The 20536-nt window shown below is 43.2% G+C and overlaps 2 protein-coding genes across 3 annotated transcripts; one reads left to right on the forward strand and one right to left on the reverse strand.

The window, feature by feature from the left end:
* Nucleotides 1-600: 600 nt before the first annotated feature.
* Nucleotides 601-14204, reverse strand: LOC121857481 (mediator of RNA polymerase II transcription subunit 14-like). Of its 2 annotated transcripts, none has more exons than XM_042353547.1 (26): nt 14102-14204; nt 13400-13594; nt 12391-12523; nt 11767-11908; nt 11471-11628; nt 11072-11233; nt 10716-10847; nt 10225-10422; nt 9825-9972; nt 9332-9539; nt 9059-9218; nt 8688-8892; nt 8165-8328; nt 7660-7833; nt 7016-7247; nt 6557-6745; nt 6171-6358; nt 5703-5894; nt 5279-5488; nt 4789-5044; nt 4464-4567; nt 4205-4309; nt 3766-3924; nt 2743-2877; nt 2424-2558; nt 601-2085 (listed from the first exon to the last, which is right to left on the reverse strand). In XM_042353547.1, exons 2-26 carry the CDS (start codon nt 13561-13563, stop codon nt 916-918), a joined length of 5223 nt encoding a protein of 1740 aa, XP_042209481.1. In that variant the 5' UTR covers nt 13564-13594; nt 14102-14204; the 3' UTR covers nt 601-915. The 2 variants fall into 2 exon arrangements, with proteins under 2 accessions (XP_042209481.1, XP_042209480.1); XM_042353546.1 differs by having other exon boundaries at nt 4464-4570.
* Nucleotides 14205-14877: 673 nt separating this feature from the next.
* On the forward strand, nt 14878-20299 carry LOC121857482 (DNA-binding protein Ets97D-like). The gene is made up of 10 exons (XM_042353548.1): nt 14878-14924; nt 15896-16053; nt 16446-16575; nt 16861-16990; nt 17199-17354; nt 17790-18008; nt 18199-18299; nt 18549-18707; nt 19062-19195; nt 19494-20299. The coding sequence occupies exons 2-10, from the start codon at nt 15899-15901 to the stop codon at nt 19702-19704; spliced, it is 1395 nt and encodes a 464-aa protein (XP_042209482.1). The 5' UTR covers nt 14878-14924; nt 15896-15898; the 3' UTR covers nt 19705-20299.
* The last annotated feature ends 237 nt before the right edge of the window (nt 20300-20536 follow it).

Raw genomic sequence — 20536 nt, forward strand, 5'->3', positions numbered from 1 at the left:
AACGAGCAACCTGCTGGAACGAATTGTGCTCGTTAACCGAGGGACCACTGTAGTGGGCTTTTCTCGCTGTATAGTTCGTTATTTGGGGGTTTCATATATAGGACCCTCGATTTAGTGGACTTTCATCTCTCTATAATTCGTTATATTGAGGCTTTATATCTAATAGAATCTTGATATAATGGACTTTAATATATAGTACATAATATTGAGGTTTTATATCTAATACAGGGCCCTGTAGAACCTCGACACAATGGACTTTAATCTTGGTGTAATCTGTTAATTTAAGTTTGTTTGTATGTACGTTTATGACGCAACCAAGCTTATAGTTACCTGAGACACGCACACACACACATCCCATAGTCACACACACACACACACATATAGACACAATGTATATCCAATGTATATTTTCAGCCTTCAGGTTGCAGAACTTTTTCAATGAACCGTTACTTATTATTATTATTTATATATACACACACACTCACACACATAGATAGACAGTCACACACACACAGTCACACATAGACACACACCTTAGTCCCACAGTAATCAAAACATTTTATAAACCAAATACAAAGGCAAAAAATAAAACACCGTCAATATATATATATATAATTTTATTAACAAAAGTAACATCATTATCAGAGTCATTTATATTATTATTCCCTAAAGCCTAAAATAAACTAAAGTCCCCCAAAAAATCTTTCCTTTAACCACTGAAAATATCTTTGTAAATGTCGATGTCTTGATGGTGGTTTCCGAGCTTCAGTTTATTTACACTTTTTAGTTACGTTCGTTTATGTGGTACAGGGTGTTTAAGATGTGTGTATGTGTGTGTGTGTATGTAATGGGTCTTGTTTTGGTCACCCTGTATATGTGTGGGTTTTTTTTTGGTCACCCTGTATGTGTGTTAAGTTACCTGCTAAATTGGCTCATTATGTTACCACCAAATCCTCCCTGCCTTCCCCCTGGCCCTCCTTGCATTCCCCCTGGGCCACCTTGCATTCCTCCTGGCCCCACTTGAATGTTACCTGGGCCACCTTGCATTCCTCCTGGCCCCACTTGAATGTTACCTGGGCCACCCTGCATACCTGCTTGTATGCCTCCTGGACCAACTTGAATGTTACCTGGGCCACCTTGCATTCCCCCTGGACCACCCTGCATTCCCCCTGGGCCACCTTGTATGCCTCCTGGACCAACTTGAATGTTACCTGGACCACCCTGCATTCCCCCTGGGCCACCTTGCATTCCCCCTGGGCCACCCTGCATGCCACCTTGCATGGGACCAGGTCCGACTTGAATGTTGCCCGGACCACCTTGCATCCCAGCTGGCCCACCCTGCATGCCAGGACCTTGCATGGTGGACATACCCTGCATGCTGCCGGGGCCGCCGGCCATCTGTCCACCGGTCGATCCGCCCTGCATGCCCCGCGGGCCGGCCTGCATCATGCCACCGCCCATGGACGACATGTTCTGCTGCATGAGGCTGGGACTGGCCTGCATGCTGGCCTGCATACTCTGTGGCCCCATTTGCCCCATGGAGCTGAGCGTGGGCTGCATGTGGCCCACGGCGGACACCGGCTTTGGTCCGCTGAAGTGCGACTGTGAGGACATGGTGGACACCATACTCTGGCTACTGAGGGTGGACACGTTGGTGGTGATGGTGCCCGTGGCCGACGAGATCATCCCCTGGGACATGGAGGCCGAGGGCGTGCCAGGGGTGTGGGGGGAGGCCATGTGGGGGGACGCGAGGTGCGGGGAACCCATGGACTGGGGCACCGTGGAGGTGGGGGTCCCCTGCCCCACGGACACGGGCGGGACGGCCACGGCGTTACCGTCCGGGCCGAGGGAGAGGCTACACAGCACCTCTCTGATGCAGGGGTACAGGGCCATCTCGTTGGTCTGGACCACGACGCGGTTCATGATGTCGTTGATGACCTGGAGGGTGACGCTGGGGATGATCCCGTGCTCTCTACGCTCGGCCATCTGGGGTTTGTTGCTCACGCTGTCGTACACCACCGGCAGCATCAGGCTCGGCGGCTCGGCCTCCGGCGGTAACTGAACGTTGGTCCTCGTTAACTGGAACTGTGGCAACAACAAACATTGTACTCTTAAGTGTTTCCTATTGTATAGGGGTGAAGAGCACACACACACACACACACACACACAGCAAAATCATCCGTAAACTATAAATATGAAACACAGAGACAATATCAAACTGTATACCTGCATTGTCTATATACATGATGAATTGTTTATATAAATACTGAAATATATACACACAAGCTGAATCAATATAAATCAATATATATAAATTTTACTGAATAAATCAAACCAAACGGACCAACACTCAAACACACGTGAGAGATTTAACGTCCCGGTGTGTTTAGATACGAGACAAACAAACGACCTCAGTTACTTACGAAGAAGAGGATCTTATTACGAGACGCTACCACGACGTACAACCCTGGGGGGGCGATCTGCGACCCGACGGGAGAGCTCGTAAGACACCACTGAAGCGTCCATTTCATCTGCTGTAACTGCTGTGGGCTCGGCATCTGTAATGTAAACGACGTCTTTGGTGTTTACGTTGACGGATCGAGTGTTTACGGAGACACACTCGCAGACACGACATACTTACCCCCTCACATCAACACAATTATACACATATACTTACCACACATACACACTCAGACACCCACACACATACTTAACCCCCAACACACACACCAGCCCACTTACCAGCTCAAGTTGCATGAGTCGGATACAGTCTTTGAGAACACGGATGGGGAACTTGAGGATGCTGTAGTAAGACTGTGCAGCATACGGTCTATAGGGTGGGATAGGGACTTTAACGCTGAAGAACTTTTCCAGAACCTGTTGATAAATGAAGAGCTGTAGTGGTGGGTGTTAAGTGGTGTTTGGTGGGTGTTAAGTGGTGATTTTGTTGGTGTTATTTTTTTTTTTGTGGATTAACCCACCCAGGCACAGGTCATCGATCCACAATGGAGCCTGGAAGGGGGGAGGATAAGAGTAAAAATAAATTAATAATATAAAATAAAAAGGTTATATTAATCTACACCGAGAAGATGAAAAACCATCTTTTTGAAGTGAGACAGATTGTATGAGTATGGAAACACAGAAGAAGGCAGAGCATTCAACAGTGTGAGGAAAGAAGGAGGTACTATAACGGGTTATTCTCGTGTGACAGACATCCACAGAGAAACGGTGGGCACCGCGGACAAGATGTGTGTTATGAGCCCACGGCCTTGCCGGCGGTACACAGGATGCCAAATCCACCGAACATTGCCCGTTAAAGTACCTGTAAAAGAGAGAGAGTGAAGCAACATTGTGGTGAAGAGAAAGGGAAGAGAGATTGTCTACTAAAGGAGGAGAGTTAATAAGACGAAATGCCTTTGGTTCCACCCTATCTAACAGAGCCACCCCAGATATGAGAGCAGTACTCCAAGTTAGGACGAAAGAATCCCTTATATACTTGAACCAACTGCTCAGGAGTGAAGTATCTACAGCATCTGTACAGCATTCCCAGCTTTCAGGAGGCAGCTTTAGCTATGTTGAGGATGTGTGGCTTCAGTGACATATTAGAAGAAATGGTGAGGCCTAGCATATCTATTACAGAATTTGGCAACGATGATCGCGTCCTGAAATGTAATTGGTGGGACATCGTCTAATTTGGAAAGTGTAATTGGTATATACCGACTTGTATTATTATCTATAAGGGTTAGGTTAGATGTAACACACTACCTGGAGCTCGTCGCTGGTCCACTGATCGGCATGTTCGGGAAGCGGCTGTAGCTTCATCACCAGGTTGTATGATGGTGTACTCTGCACTAACATCTGGCAGTTTAGTGTCTCTGTCTTGAACTGTATACTGCCTGGCTCTATACCTCCGACTGGCTTCAGCTGTGATGAAGTAAACGCACAGGGTGAATATTAATGAGAATCTATCGTTGAATCTTATGTGAATCTATGTAACGTTAAATCTTAATGTGAATCTATGGTCGAATCTTAATGTGAATCTTTATAAATGGCTGAATATTATGTGAATCTATTGTTGAATCTTTGGTCAAATCTTAATGTGAATCTTTATAAATGGCTGAATATTATGTGAATTTATATGCTTGACATTGAATCATTATCCTAGCTTAGTACAAATACAGGGTGAGTCAAAGAGTATCCTCACCACTTCACATCCTTCGCACAGCTGTTGGAAGTGTCGTTTAATGTATGTCATTCCCAGGAACTGCTCGAGAACGCACTGCAGGCTGCTATCGCCGCCCTCGTCGACCTGGAAGCGTAACAACGTCGTTTAGTCGGACTGTTATCGCATGCTACGATGCGGGCGGCTATACGACCCGTTTTAAGCGTCGTTTCGCCTGTAACTCAATTTTTAATATATCTTAGGTCGGGCCGTAGTAAACATTACACACAGAGCGACCAACCTGCGCGGGGGAACAGAGGGTGTGGAAGGAGTCGTGCGTGAGGGTCGTCGGGACGGCAGCGGCGTAGGGTTTGTTGGGAAGCATTCGGGACGTATACATCGGCCCTACTGTGGCGATAAAACCAGTCAGAGATTATCACCATTACCGATATATTCCTTAATCCTAGAGGCGATATATTGTGAATTATATATAATGTGACCTTAAATTAATAAAGAAGCATCAAGAGATATATTTACACTTTTACACATCAGTAGACTTGTAAATAAATCCAGAGATATATTTAACCCCTAAGACAAGACGTCAACGCACTCGTCAACAAACTCACATTGGCCGTGCATGATGGCCGAGGCCGGAGAATGCATGGGTACGGAATGCGGCCCGGCTGGAGATGGGGCCAAGAATCCCGGCGAGGACACACCGTGTTGAGGGGCCGAGGGTGAGTTGGACCCCAAGAATCCTCCTCCGGGTGACGGATGAGGCAGCATGGCGGGTGAAGGATTCATGCCGGGTAGCGGTGGCGGCGACGCTAACGAGAATCCGCTCGTTGCCGGGCTGGACACGAATCCACCGTGGCCGCTTGTCTTGGAGGGGAGAATGGGGGGGGGGATGGTTGGTTGGCGTTGTAAGGAAATTTATCTCATTCATGTCAGTTTATTTTCACCTTAATGTTGACCTGACCTGACCTAATCACCTTAACCTAACCATCCTAACCTAACCGAACCACCTTAATGCTAATCTAACCACACCAAGTATTATCAGGACACACGATGACAACTTTCCGAGGAAGATAAATAAACAAACAAATATCGATATACCTGGGTCATGCCCCCTGGATGTGGGCTAGCTGGGGTGTGTGGGTTTGACGATATGGGCGGCGTCATGGGTCCGTGGCGTGCTGGAGAGGCCGCCTTGGGTGTGGGCCAGAGTGTGTCGTCCATGGGTATCGGGGTGGGGGGGTTGTCGTCCTCTGATTGCGAGCGTCTTATGTTGATGGCCGTCTCGTCAACGTATTTACTTAGAAACGCCTGTTGGGGTTTAAAGGTGATTAAATATTCGTCGTGGCAACACCAGACTAATATGATTCTAACCGACTCGAGGGCGGCTTATACATTCACCGGGTATCAATCCCTTAACTACCCCAGACAAACAGATGACTCTTAGGGGTACCACATGACCTTATTAATACCATTTGACCTTTACGACACGACCTTACGATACAACGAGGCCGTAAACACCGACCTTTAGACCCTGTATCTGGATAAACTCCTCGATCAGTTTAGACGTCTCGAAGCTGCTGTACGCCCCGTCTCTCACCGCGACGAGTCCATTGGGCAGCAGATCGACGTTGAGGCAGTAGACGTTACGATAGATGATGCTGACTCGTGTGGGGGACTGCGGCAATACGGTGAAGTTCTTGATGGGTTGATGTTTCTGTGAGGGATAAATCGTGTTATTTATCGACTGACAAAAGAACGATCGATATGTAGAGAAATGACGTTATATGGGCCTTTGTTTATACAGTATTCCTCTATTTAACAGACTTTATGGAAAGGTTTGTCCATTATATCGAGGTGTCCGCTAGATGTGAAACCTCCGTCTAACCAATAATATGGGAAGAGAAGTTTGTTATCTCAAGGTTTAATGGTACGTGGGGAAAGATAAAGATCGACCACACACACAAACACGCACATAAACACACACACACACCTTATCGATAACTCCAAGATGAAGCGTCGGGGACAACTTAGAGATGGCCAGAAGAGGCTGGTAGGTGTGATGTAGGGCCGTGGCCAAGTCAACAAGGCCCATAATCCCCGTCTGGTTCACTAAGTCTTGCAGCTGGTCTTGCATTATGGTATGGGGGTTAGTCGCCCACACTCCCTCACCACTCATACCTGCGAGACAAAGTTGACGAATTGTAAACATTTTTATATTTTGATTTACGGGGTTTTGATGTGTGTGTGAGTGGGGGGGGGGAGCTGGCATTGTACTCAAGGGGTTAACACAGAGACATCCCAGGGTCAAAGAACATTTTCCACCAATCAAAACTCACCATAACTCCAGGGTTAAATTACCGACCAATCACCACTCACCGAAACTCAGGGTAAACACTTTCTTCTCTGGGTTGTAGCGCAGAATACAGAAAGCGTCGAAACTCGGCCCATACGCCAAAGTGATGCTCTTATAGTTGAACGACCTGACCCGAACCATCTCGTTTAGGGTCTTGGGGTTGGGTATATTACTACTACTGCTGCTGCTACTTCCTGCCGACTCCACGCCCACTGTAACGACCATAGTCCATTAATAATCTCTAGTGAATTTATGTAATCGTCGTAACTACTTAATGACCGGACTATATTTACTGTAACAACCATAGTCCATTTAAACAACCTTCCCAGAATACAAACGTTACATAACTATCGCTCTACTGTGCTTTAACCTTATGTATCCGGACTCAAGAATTTATTAGAATCGAGAAATAACCAGAAAGTACCCAAAATAATATAATAAATAATAATAGTAATAATAATAATAGTAATTATAAATCGTACCTCTGGAAGCTGACAATTGTGAGGAAAATTGAATAACGAGTTGATAAAGCATTGAGATGGTTTTCCAGTCGGCCAAGATCGAGTCGACCGTGGCGTTGACGTGTTCGGCGCTCGTTACCTCGTAGGTGAAATAGGCCGCTCGTCTGGGGCCTTGTTCCCTCGAGTGAAGGCTCGTGACCGGGCAGTTGGTGAAGAGGTACTCCATCCCAAACACACGCGAGCCGGTGAATTGCTGCGGAGAGTTGTCCCAGGTTAGTTTAGCTTAGGTTAGGGTGGTTTAAGTTTGGGTTGGTATGGTTAGGTTAGATTTTGGTTGGGTAGGTTAGGGTAGGTTAGATTAGAGTTAGGATTGGTTAGATTAGGGTTGGGTAGGCCAGGTTAGGTTTATTCACTACAGAATTATACAATGCGTTCAAGATGACTCCTGGATCAAAACCTAACCTAACCCAGCCTAACCTAATACCACCAGGTAATAATGGGGATTAATCTTAAGGTCAAATAAACTGGAGGACTAATCTCCATGTGCACTTTTATGCTTTATGTAAGGTGGAGGTAGTGGTGGTGACTGAAGATGGTGGTGGTGGTGATAATGGTGGTTTATAGTGGTGGTGATAATGAACCTTACACCATACCACCATATTTACCCAAGCTACTGCTGCCTGTATACGGATCGATGCAGAAAGTAGGTGTTTCCTCAGAGCATAGACAGTGTCGGACGAAAGCCCCTCGGCGGTCGGTAGATCGATCAGACGCAACAGAACGCCCATTCCGCCTTCCTCGACCTGTTCCCCGGTGTTAAAGACATTCCGCGTCCGTAGCTGTGGGTAATAAAAACAATCGCATGTTATTAGATTCTTCCTATAGCATCATGGAGGATTTTCTACTCGTCGTCCGAGGAATTTACCGTAATTTTCCACATTTCTGGTTTATTATTTATTCTATTTCCTATCTTTATTGAAATTGCCATCTCCCAAAGTGCCTCTCACCACTGCGTTCTGGGTTCAATCCCCGGGCCAGGTCACATATGGGAGGATACCCAGTATAACTAAACCTACACTTAACCAATACTAACAAAAGGATAATAAAAGCCTTAAATAATAGACCAACTTCCCGAATATTTAATAAAACCCGACAAACGAACTCGCGTACCTTAAGGGAAAGATGAATGAGAGGAAGCTTCATATCGCTCATGGCAACACACTGAGCGACGTCTGGTAGGAAATAGGCCGGTACCTTCACTTTCTTGCTCGCTGGCTCACCACGTTGCTGTAGCTTACGTTTACCTCCCAGCGCTCTCTCTCCGGGCTCCACGACTGCGGTGATAAAGTGAGTTTGTCTCGATACACTGGTCTACGATTACTCTCCTCCCGTCCACACTTCCCTACCCCCCCTCAATGCATTATTTCACCCGATGATCAATACCCTACAGTGGTTTTGAGTCCGACTGAGTACATACACACGTAGAGGACGTTTGAGTACCTCTCGCCACCACCCCCTGGTTCCGAGAAGGGTGTTAGACAGTGTCACCCTCAGTACCAACCATGACAGATTTCCTCCTGTATCAAAACTAAATAAAGACCCTAAAGTAGAAATGACTAATAAGAAGATAAATAGCAAAATGATAAAGATAAACTAAAATAAATAATAATAATAATAAATATACACATCTTACCGTCGACCTTAGTGGATGGTCCGTGAGTGCAGACGAACGAGTCGAGCTTCACTAACTCGTACGCTCGCATGTAGGACTTGGGTAGAGATGTCTGGACCGTGTCGTCGTCCGGATTATCCTCGATGCTCGCTTGTTTCACCACCATGAAGTACAGGTTCTGTTCTACTTCACACGGACTACCTTCCTTCTCGTTAAACTCCACGATCTGTTTACAAAGATGTCGTGGTATTATTTACACACTAAAATACATACACACACACAGAGGACATAAACACACATATACATACACATGGACCACCCAGTAGGTATACACACTACAACACACACACACACACACACACACACACACACACACACACACACACACTCACCACCACATATCCAGGATGCTTGTGGAAGGTGATGAAGACTTTATGTTTGCCGAGAACATTAAGAGGATGGGAGGTGTAGTACATGAGAGGGAGGCGTTCGTGGGCCGTGGCCGGGAGATGCTGTAGGGTCTTCTCCGTCCGTCGTAGCATCAGCCAATACCTGCAACGACATAGACTTGTTTACTAGGGGTCAATAGGCACGGGGTGATTTATCGTTGGTCTATTTACGAAGGGTTGATCGACCTGACCTGACCTGACCGCCCCAAAACTAACCTCAGTTCCGAGATGAGGTCGTCGATCTTGGTCTTGTCGTAGTTAAGTGCTTGCTGGAGGTCGGGTATGTTGGGACAGGAGTCGTATTGTGGGACGTGAGGAAGGAGGACGCCCGTATGAGTATCGACGGTTATCAGCAATTGTTCGGATCGCAGGTTCGGTTGAAGGATGGGTACGTGTAGGACGGCCGGAGAGCCACTGAGTTGACCTGTAAAGTGGTGACGATTAGATGACGAACCGGATTAACGTGATGATTAGATACCCCAGTTTATTTGACCTGATTAGACACCCTAAGCTAACCAGAGAGAGAAAGACAGATAGACAGAAAGAGAGAGAGAGAAAGTGAGTGAAAGACAGACAGAAAGACATATAAATAGAGAGAGAGGAGAGAAAAATAGAGAGAGAGAGAAAGAGAGAGAGAGAGAGAGAGGAGAGAAAGACAACAGAGAGAGAACCAAAAGAGAGACAGACAGACAGACAGACAACATCTTACACTTCTCCGCATCAGCACCCAGCTTTGAGTCCATGTCCTGCTTGAGTTCCGAGAGTCGAGCCTTAGTCCGGAGGTAAATACTGTGCACCAGGAGACGTTCGATGGAGAGGTGATCGCTGCGTATGGCTCGTTCGGCAATTTCCGATTCCTGTAACGACGTCGATGGGGTATTTTTAGTTATCTTGGAGGTTATTTTTTCATTGGACTCAAATATCGATTTTATAATAGTTTAACCTCTATATAATGGACTATATGATGAGGTAAAGTCCATTATATCGAGGTTTTACAGTGATATAATTGATTCTATGGATAGGAAAGTCCATTATATTGAGGTTTACCATGATATAATTGATTCTACGGAGAGAAAAGTCCACTATAACGAGGTTTCACTATACTCTACCTTAGACCCCAGAGAAGGAGTGTGGAAAACTATCAGAGGCTTGGAAGGTTCCGTCGGGTCAACTTGTACTGTGAGTCGATAACCAAGTTGAACTGTGGGATCGTGCTGGGTCAGTTCCCTCCAGTAGGTCAGGGTCAGCGATCGCCCTTGAAGGTACTCCTCGATGCGGATGTGCGTGTCGAGCCGATCCTCAAGAAGCTGTGGATGATGAGGCGTATTTTATAATGGGTGCGGAAAATGTTGCGGCGACGCTGAGAATCACTTAGCGTTTTAAGGTTCTCTAGGGGGGGGGAGGTGAAGATTAGTCACCCCTTAGTTTATTCTATTTGGTGATTTAAATATCTTAGTGTTTGGTTAACTACATATACAGGGTGTCTCATAAGTCACACACACATGTACAGGGTTTTACATAGGTCTCTCTCTCACACAAACACACACTGACTTACATAACCAAACCTAACCTAATGTAACCAAACCAAACATAACCTCACCTTCTTGGTTTGAACATAGAGAACTTCAAGCTGGAGAGCCTGACAGAAGGCGTGAAGTACCATATAGGTTTCATGTAGTGGATTTGGGTTGTCTTGAAGCCTCGATTGAATCAGTTGATGGATGAACGCAATCTGGAACGAAAGGTTACCTGAAGATTAGACACCCTAGTTTATTTTACCTGATAATTAGACACTTGAATACTAACCTAATCCAACATAACCTAACCTAACCCTCAACATGAACCCCACATGACAATTTAACACCACCACCTGTACTAACCACCACCGTCAACGACTCGAAACCCCGGAAAAACGACGCAACGACAATGTAAACAAGAGACTAACATCGTACGTACCTGCATCGGGTGAACGAGAGTTTTACCGTCCCCCGTCTCCTTGTCCTCCACCAGTATCTCGATCTCCAGTAGTCTCCAAGGCTCGGTCAGATTATCTCCCATTAGGGTCAGACTCACCTCGAATTCGTGTTCTACCGTGAATCTCACTCGGCCGTTTTCGATCTGGGGAGAGATACGAATTACTCAAGCTTAATAAATCAAGCTGACTCACTTCAACTGGGGAAATAAGATTACTCGAGCTTAATAAATCAAGCTGACTCACTTCAACTGGGGAAATAGCAAGATTTACTCAAAGCTTATTTAATTTTTCTATCTACATATCTGTCTATCTATCATCTATCCATCAATCTATCTATAAACACAAACTAAACGACCGTACGAGGCAATTAGCCCACTTACACGGCTCGTCCTCATTTGTGGGGGTAGTTCAGACGTCACCAAACGATGCTGGACGATCTGTTCCAGGCGAGTCAGCGTCTGCTTACGTTCCAGGGCCGTGATTGGCTCGGGAGGGAGGATGCGTTGTCTTATGGTCATCGGCAACCTATCGTACGACCCTGTGGGGGGGGGGGGGTGTTAGGTGTGTGTTTTTGTTAGGTATCGAATAACTTATTTAACACTAAGACAAATATATATTGAGAATATTCACACACACACACACACACACACACACACACACACACGCACACCCTTACCTGTAGTCAGGGTCTCAACGGCAGCAGGAATATGAAAATGCGGAAGTCGGGCACGAACCAAATTCTCTTTCGTCATGTGGTAAAGTTTATCAGCACTGTCGGTGAAGAGGCTGTTTTGCTTCTCTAACAAGGCCATTATGTGCTGTAACGATAGAGTGGTGGTAGTTAACGATCCTGTACACCCAATGTAGGATAGTGTTTGATTGGATAGCCTGTACCCCAATGTAAGATAGTGTTTGATTGGATAGCTATAAGTAATGTATATATATATATATATATATGCTTCTATCTAAATAGGATAGGTTTAATATATATAACATTGTATCTACTAAAGAACAGTTTATATGGAGAGGACTAACAGATTACCTGGTGATTAGACACCCTAGTTTACTTTACCTGATGATTAGACATCCTAGTTTACTTTACCTGATGATTGCACTCAAATGTAAACCTAACCTAACCAAACATGGCATAACCAAACACTAACCTAACCCTATAGAAAAAGCAGTAGTGTCTAATCATCAGGTAAAATAAACTAGGGTGTCTAATCATCAGGTAAAATAAACTAGATCTAAATCTGTCTTTCTCTGTAATAAAAAAACAAAATAAATAAAAAAAACCTACACAACATTTGTCGACTTTGGAAGCACTGGCAGCCCACTTGACCAACGCTAACAGGCGGACGTAGAGCTGACGAGTTCGTTGGGCGTACTGAACTATGTCCATCTTTTTCTCCATGTCGCTCTTCCTGGGCAAGCTGTGGGCGCGACGGGAAACGATAATTATTTTTTGGGTCGTTCGTTTGGGGTTACGACACGATATAGGCACAGGTGTTGGGTAGACAGATACTAATACAGGTATAAGTATCTTTTTATCTATCTATCTATCTATCTACAGTATCTATCTATATCTACAGTACAATATCTATCTGTCTTTCTATAAAATTATATGAATAAATTTTAAATAAGTAAAATATTAAAATAAATAACATTATTATTTTTTATTATTATCATTATTATTTACATTATTATTATTATTGTCATTATTATTTACATTATTATTATTATTGTCATTATTATTTACATTATTATTTATGAATACAAGATTTATCATTAATGTCGATATTGTTCAGATCTGGCTATTCGAAACAACTAACCCCACGGGGTTTTCCCTCGAACTGAGACACTTCAGTGGTGTCTGATAGACTAAAGGCTGTGAACCTCCAAAGAGTCAACACTGTCAAGATGGCCTCCCCCCCAAGAAGAGGTAAACTACAACTGTTGTTCCTGATTGGGTCTATATTCACCCAGACAAGATATGGGTTAGATTTAAGTCCCATTTAAAATATTTAGTGGAGGTGAGGATAGATAGGACAGGAAGTGTAGAGGTTTGGTTAGATAGGTGGACTGTGTTAGTTAGGTGGTATGGTTGTTAGGCGAACACTGATGTACCTAATCTTAAGATGCAACAAACTGGGGTACACTATTCCCCTCACCCCCATGGGACCCTGTAATCAAACATCCTCCTCCCACCCAGCCCTATGGACCCCAGACCAAAACATCCCCCCCCCTCCTCCCACCCACCTATGGACCCCAGACCAAAACATTCAACGTCTTAACCGGTATTTATTTACATTTCGGCCAAGTTGAGTAGATCTGAATAAGTCCGCTGGTTGATGTATTGGATGAGGACGCCGAGGGAGATCGTTCCCATCTGTCCGCCCATCGATCCCACTGTGTCCATTGGGCCCGATCCACTGCCACTTTCCAGGGGCGACGGTGTTGGCGAGGGAGTCATCTTTCCGAGTTGACTGGCGACGCTCGTGACACTGCAAGGAGATGAGTTATTAGTATTAGCGTAACATAGTCATTCTTATCGCCTAGAGAGAAATCACGTTACGAAAATGTTCCGTTAACTTGTGGCAGCAGGTAAGCAGATGAAGTTCGGGGCTAAAATTAACAAAAGCTGAGGAGAAAAAAATATTAAAATCTATAAAAAAAACGAAAGAATTGAGATGATTTGGTTATATAATTAGGGATGGATAATGGTAGAGGTATTAATGGGTTAAAATGAGGGTAAATATATTATAAATTACGTATATAAACTATAAATATCAATAAAAATAATATATATGTCTCAACCTTCGCAAATCCTTCGACAGATAAAACACAAAAAAAAACATAACCATTCGGGTTTATTGAGATAAATTAACTTATGAGGTTTATCCAACTTACAGACGGCATCTTGAGCCCTTCCTATTTATCTCCATATATCCATTAATTAACCTTCAATCAACCACTAATTAACATCATTAGACAGAGGGATAATAGCTCACCTTAATTAGTAATGGTTAGTGGCGTCTTTAGTCCATATTGATAGTTTTAGAGACAAATTATTAAGAGGAAAACCTGATGATGCTCCTGGCCATCAAACCAAAACATTGTAATTACTACGAACCTAAAATAAAATAAAATATATATATACTAATTATTCTTTATATTTATTAATTATTCTTCTATGTAATTATTATATTATTTATATATATGTTTAATTATTTTTTAAGAATAATTTATAATAATAATCTATGTTTCCGGTGAGGTGAAAAAATATATATATAAAATAAAGACGTTATTTATTGATTATTTATCATTTATAATAATTAATTAAGTTTATATATTTAATTATGTTGTAATTATTGTTTAATAATTATTTATAAGGATAATCCAAGATATATATACTACGAACCTAAAATATATATGAATTGGTGTTTAATTATCATATTAAGTTTAGATGTGTTGGAATTATCATCATATATCGCCCTTAAATATTAAATAAATCGCCTCTGTCACAATGCCTAACATCTGTGACGTCATTTGTTTAATTATTTCCTTTAATAGCCATTGATTGTTATAGTAGAGTAACCGACCAAGTTACAATGTTAATAAAATACCTTAAAACTTCTTCTCATTAATACATAAGTTAATAAAGTTAAATTAATATACAAAAACAAAATATATATATGTATATAATTTAAAACTACTCATTAAAGACTATCTGTGATTAAATTAACTAAAAACGTATTAAATAAAAATATATAATCCGGCCGTAGTTATTCCTTAACATTACTCAACCAGTGTTTACATTTGGCCGTCCTCAGTGTAAGTGTACCTGAATTTATTTAATATTTCAGGTGTTTTTTTATATAATTAAGCGATAATTAGTCCATAAATGAGTTATTAATGTATATGAAGGTTTATATTAATGGATATTTGCGAGTTTAATAGGATAATTAAAGATTGTTTCCTTCTTGTATTTTTTCTCAGCAGACCCCATAGCTGACGTTTATACCCCATAGCTGACGTTTATACCCCATAGCTGACGTTTATACCCCATAGCTGACGTTTATACCCCATAGCTGACGTCTATACCCCATAGCTGACGTTTATACCCCATAGCTGACGTTTATACCCCATAGCTGACGTTTATACCCCATAGCTGACGTTTATACCCCATAGCTGACGTTTATACCCCATAGCTGACGTTTATACCCCATAGCTGACGTTTATACCCCATAGCTGACGTTTATACCCCATAGCTGACGTTTGTACCCATACGTTTGCCCCATAGCTGACGTTTATACTTATAGCTGACATTTATACCCCCGCTGACGTTATACCCCATAGCGGCCGTTTATACCCATAGCCGACGTCTATACCCATAGCTGACGTTTATACCCCCAATGACGTTTATACAATAGCTGACGTTTATACCCCTTATCTGACGTTTATACCCCATAGCTGACGTTTATACCCAATAGCTGACGTTTATACCCCATAGCTGACGTCTATACCCCATAGCTGACGTTTATACCCCATAGCTGACGTTTATACCCCATAGCTGACGTTTATACCCCATAGCTGACGTCTATACCCCATAGCTGATGTTTATACCCCATAGCTGACGTCTATACCCCATAGTTGACATTATACCCCCTTAGCTGATACTAATTTTAACAGGTGATGTGATATACATATCTACGTAACAGGTTATGTGATGTATGTGACAGGTTATGTGATCTATGTGACAGGTTATGTGATCTATGTGACAGGTTATGTGATCTATGTGACAGGTAATGGCGGGGGCAGAGTTAGATGGTATGGAGAGCTTTGAAGAGATGTTGCTCCAGGCTGCCGAGGAAGGCATGCGAGAGGTCAACAGCCAAGCGTCGGAGAGCTGCGGGGTGGAAGGCGACCCTGAAACTACCTCGTTAGCCCTACAGGAACACAAGTAAGCGTTTCTCTCTTGTTAAGGCTGGTCGTTAGTCTATATAGAGGCCCCTTCCTCCCCTCCCCACTCCCTCCCCTCTCCCCTACCTCTTCACCCCCTCCCCACGCCGTCTTTACCTCCCCCACCTTTGCCCCTCCCTCGGTTTCATGAAGATTAGTCACCCCAAACTTATTTCACCCAACCAACCCACAACCAAACCACAACCAACCCACAACCAACTCACAACCAACTCACAACCAAACCACAACCAACCCCCAACCCAACCCACAACCAACCCCCAACCCAACCCACAAGACATTCAAAATATAACATGTACTGATATCACCACTACATTATCGCCTCACATTACGGCCGGGTTTATCGTGACCATCTCTCTCCCTCCCTCCCCACAGTAACGCGCTTCACATCTACGCTATAGACATGGACATAAGCGAGACGATGGGCACGCTGAAATCCCGAGCGGCCGAAGCCTTACATCTGGATCCTCTTAGTTTCGGTGTGTCGGTCCTGTCAGAGAGAGAGGTGAGTGTGAGATGTTGTCTGATGGGGGTCATGTCAGATGGGGTCATGTCAGAGAGAGAGAGAGAGGTGGATTAACCCCTTGAGTACAATGATTTTAATCCCTTGAGTACAATGATTTAAATCCCTTGAGTACAATGATTTTAATCCCTTGAGTACAATGATTTAAATCCCTTGAGTACAATGATTTAAATCCCTTGAGTACAATGATTTAAATCCCTTGAGTATAATCATTTTCACCCCTAGAGTACAATGACTGTTATGAAATTATTGATTACGGACTTTCAGCTGAATGATGATGAGACACTACAGGAACAGTGTGGAACGAGCACAGGTCTTGTTCAGATACACTTTGTCGTAAAGACCGATGATTCAGGCGGCTGTATTGACATCCTCGACGTCCTGAAGCCCAATGAAGGTGAAGTACAATTGGACTCAAGTTCCCTCACCTTATTAGCCATAGAGGTTTTAGATCTAATGGACCCTCGATATAATGGACTTTCATCTCTATATAGTTCGTTAAATAGAGGTTTTAGATCTAACGCACCCTCAATATAATGAACCCTATATATACACCTGTTTACATTAATGGTTTAAACGGCTTACAATTTCTTCTTTTCTCTCAGCAGAATCATCTGAAATAAAAACAACCGACACCCTACCCCAAGCACCCAAAATTGTCAACACAGAAGCGAAGAGTACCACCAAAATGCCCAAAACGACGAGGTGGATTGTCTGCCCCACGTTTAAGGAACACCAGAGGGTTTTAAAGATTCCTCAGAGTAAGTGTTGTGGTGTGGAGTCGTGTGTAGATTATGCGTCCCGGGTTATTTATTATGCGTCGTGGGTTATTTTGAGTTGATGATTGAATGACCCACTGGTTATCATGACCTAACCTAGTTTAACCTAACCTTACCTTACCTAATATAACTTAACTTGGACTAACCTAATACAGTACAAACATAACCTGACTTAATCTAACCTAACATAGTCTAACCTAATGCCAATCTAACTTAACCAAATTTAACTTCACTTAATTTTGCTGAACCTAATACTAACATAACCAGACCTAATGTAAACTAACTTAGTCTAACCTAATGCTAACCTAACCTAACCTAACCTAAGCTAAACAGTATTTATCCAAAAATAACAATGACAAAATGACCTCAAAATTGGAACTTTCGGTCAATCCCCTATTTTTCCGTTTTCGTTCTCAGATCCGCTGGAATGGACCGGCAACCACATCAGACAGTGGCTCTCTTGGGCGGTGTATCAGTTCGGCCTTCAGAACGTCGATGTAAACAATGCCAATTGGGGTCTGACGGGACAAGAGTTGTTCGGGCTGAGTCAAACAGAGTTCCGTAAACTAGTTCCCGATGACCCTGGGGATGTTTTCTATATGCACTTTGAGCTGTTGAGGCGAACTAATGTGGTCGGTGAGTACAGGGCGTGTCATTAGTTTGTTGATTCGTGTACAGGGTGTGTCTTATAGCTCACACACGCATGTACAGGGTGGTCCCATAGGTCAACACCCCATAGTAAAATCAACCCCAATGTCCACAGAAAACCCGTCATGTTAGAGAAGGATCGTATCACATGTTCCAGTAATCCCGTCATCTCTTTCAGCTGTTGTGTGCGATCCTAACTCCCTCGTGCCAAAACCCGCGCCGCCAAAAATAATCACCGCTACACCGACGACGAAGACACACTCCATTCAGATTAGCACCGTGAGTCTTGTTTACAAATTTGGTATAGGGTCCACCCGAAGATTAACCAACCTAACCTCTCCTAACTTAACTTATTTTTTTAGCTAATTAAAACTGATATTTAGCTCAAGAGAATTAATATATTATGGAGATACTGCATTGTATTGGGTTATATATGAGTTATTTAATATAAAAACTAAATCATATGTAGATGGTGATATTGGATGTGTTTATATAGGAGCTAATTAATGATGATTTGCTCGTTCTCAGGTGAAGAGCTCAGGGGACGGCAGCAGTAGAAGCGTGTCTAGCGGAGGAGGAAGCAGCGGTGTGAGCGGAAACTCGACGGGGGCGACAGGAAGTGGTGGCCCGGGTAATCAACAGATTCAGCTTTGGCAGTTCTTATTAGAGCTATTAACTGAACCAAATGTACGTGGGTTTAACGCTTGTACTATTAGCTAGCTGTAGGGACGGTGATCAATAGTGGAAGTTAGCTGTAAGGACGGTGGTCATTTGTGGTAGTTAGCTGTAAGGACGGTGATCATTAGTGGAAGTTAGCTCTAGGGACGGTGGTCATTTGTGGTAGTTAGCTGTAGGGACGGTGATCATCAGTGTTAGTTAGCTGTAAGGACGGTGGTCATTTGTGGTAGTTAGCTGTAGGGACGGTGATCATTAGTGTTAGTTAGCTGTAGAGACGGTGGTCATCAGTGGTAGTTAGTATGTGAAACGATGTAGGTAACTCATAATCGCAAGTTAAGATTTAATAATTATTTCCCTCCACAGTTATACCCCATAATCTCCTGGTACGGCTGCGATGGGGAGTTCCGCCTCCACCAACCAGAAGTCGTCGCCAGTTTGTGGGGTCAACGCAAGAGTAAACCAAACATGAACTATGAAAAGCTGTCTAGGGCCCTAAGGTAACACCACTACTTACCGTTGTTGTCGCACTAAATTGATGTATTCTGCGATCACGTGTATGTTGTTTACCCTTAGTTTATTTCACCTGATTATTTAATACCCTAGTGCTAACCTAACCTATTGCTGACCTGATTTGACCTAATGTAACACTATTTAACCTAGCATATCAGTGACCTAACCTAATGCTGACCTGGGTTGACCTAATGTAATGTAATCTACCCAAATCTAATTAGACATAACGTAACCTAACCTAAGCTGACGTAACCTAAACTAACGCACCAATTTCTCCACTTGTAGGTATTACTACGACGGTGACATGATCGCCAAAGTTTCCGGAAAGCGGTTCGTTTACAGATTCGTGCTCGACCTGAAGAGCGTCGTGGGATACAGCGCCGATGAACTGAGACAACAGGTGGAGGAATGCCGAACTAAACTAGGCCATACCTTAGAGGTCCCTCCTACCGTGGTCGTTCACACGGGCGTCATGAAGTATAACAAGGCGTTTTGATGCCCGGATATGGTATTAGCACCACCTGAAAAATACCCACCCCTTGTTTATTGTGACCTTGATTCAATATTTTTTAGTTCAGTACAGGTAAAAAATGCATTTATACCTGGAGAAAACCCTACTCGCATCTGACCCAGGCCGGGGAATGAACCCAGGACGCGGGGCTCAGAGCTGTGGACATCGACGCTGGTAAACAACAGATCAATCCAATAGGGGCCGCCACAAATATCACTATTTTGATTGGCTGCGAACCGTTTCATTCAATGGTCACTTGTGTTTTGAAATATTGCCTTAGTAGTCATTCTCTATAGTTTAAATTACACTTTTAAATAATGTGATACTAAATTAATATATAGATTTATTAAAGATTAGATACTCTAGTTTAACTCACCTGATGATTGAACTACCCAATTGTAGCCATAGGGGTTAAATTAGGTTATATATGGTAGATTAGATTAGGTTAGATTAACATTATTGAATTAGGTGAGGTGTTTAATCATATCCTAGCTTACTTAACTGTATACCTTTAATGAAAATGTTTTATGTATTTTGTAAAGTATTGAGTATTGTAAAATATATATATATGTATATTATATGTTATTTGTTTTTATAAATGAGTCCTTGTAGTGGTAGTTGTGGTTGTGGTAGTGGTGGTGGTGGTAGTTGTGGTGGTGGTGGTGGTGTGGTAGTGGTGGTGGTGGTTGTGGTGGTGGTGGTGGTTGTGGTAGTGGTGGTGGTAGTTGTGGTAGTTGTAGTAGTAGTGGTGGTAGTTGTGGTAGTAGTAGTAGTGGTAGTTGTGGTAGTAGTGGTAGTAGTTGTAGTAGTAGTGGTG

The sequence above is a fragment of the Homarus americanus genome, unplaced genomic scaffold (genome assembly GCF_018991925.1).
Source record: "Homarus americanus isolate GMGI-L3 unplaced genomic scaffold, GMGI_Hamer_2.0 scaffold19065, whole genome shotgun sequence".
NCBI classification, from domain to species: Eukaryota; Metazoa; Arthropoda; class Malacostraca; order Decapoda; family Nephropidae; genus Homarus; species Homarus americanus.

Bases quoted from the DNA above. Each gene is read 5' to 3' on its own strand.
- LOC121857481 (XM_042353546.1), bottom strand. From the start codon at position 13,563: ATGACTCCCTCGCCAACACCGTCGCCCCTGGAAAGTGGCAGTGGATCG. The intron at 11,909-12,390 runs GTAGGTTTTTTT...CTATCGTTACAG, and splicing joins CCAAAGTCGACAAATGTTGT to CACATAATGGCCTTGTTAGA. The intron at 10,848-11,071 runs GTACGTACGATG...CTTTCGTTCCAG, and splicing joins CTCTCGTTCACCCGATGCAG to ATTGCGTTCATCCATCAACT.
- LOC121857482 (XM_042353548.1), top strand. From the start codon at position 15,899: ATGGCGGGGGCAGAGTTAGATGGTATGGAGAGCTTTGAAGAGATGTTG. The intron at 16,991-17,198 runs GTGAAGTACAAT...CTTTTCTCTCAG, and splicing joins CGTCCTGAAGCCCAATGAAG to CAGAATCATCTGAAATAAAA. The intron at 18,300-18,548 runs GTGAGTCTTGTT...GCTCGTTCTCAG, and splicing joins ACTCCATTCAGATTAGCACC to GTGAAGAGCTCAGGGGACGG.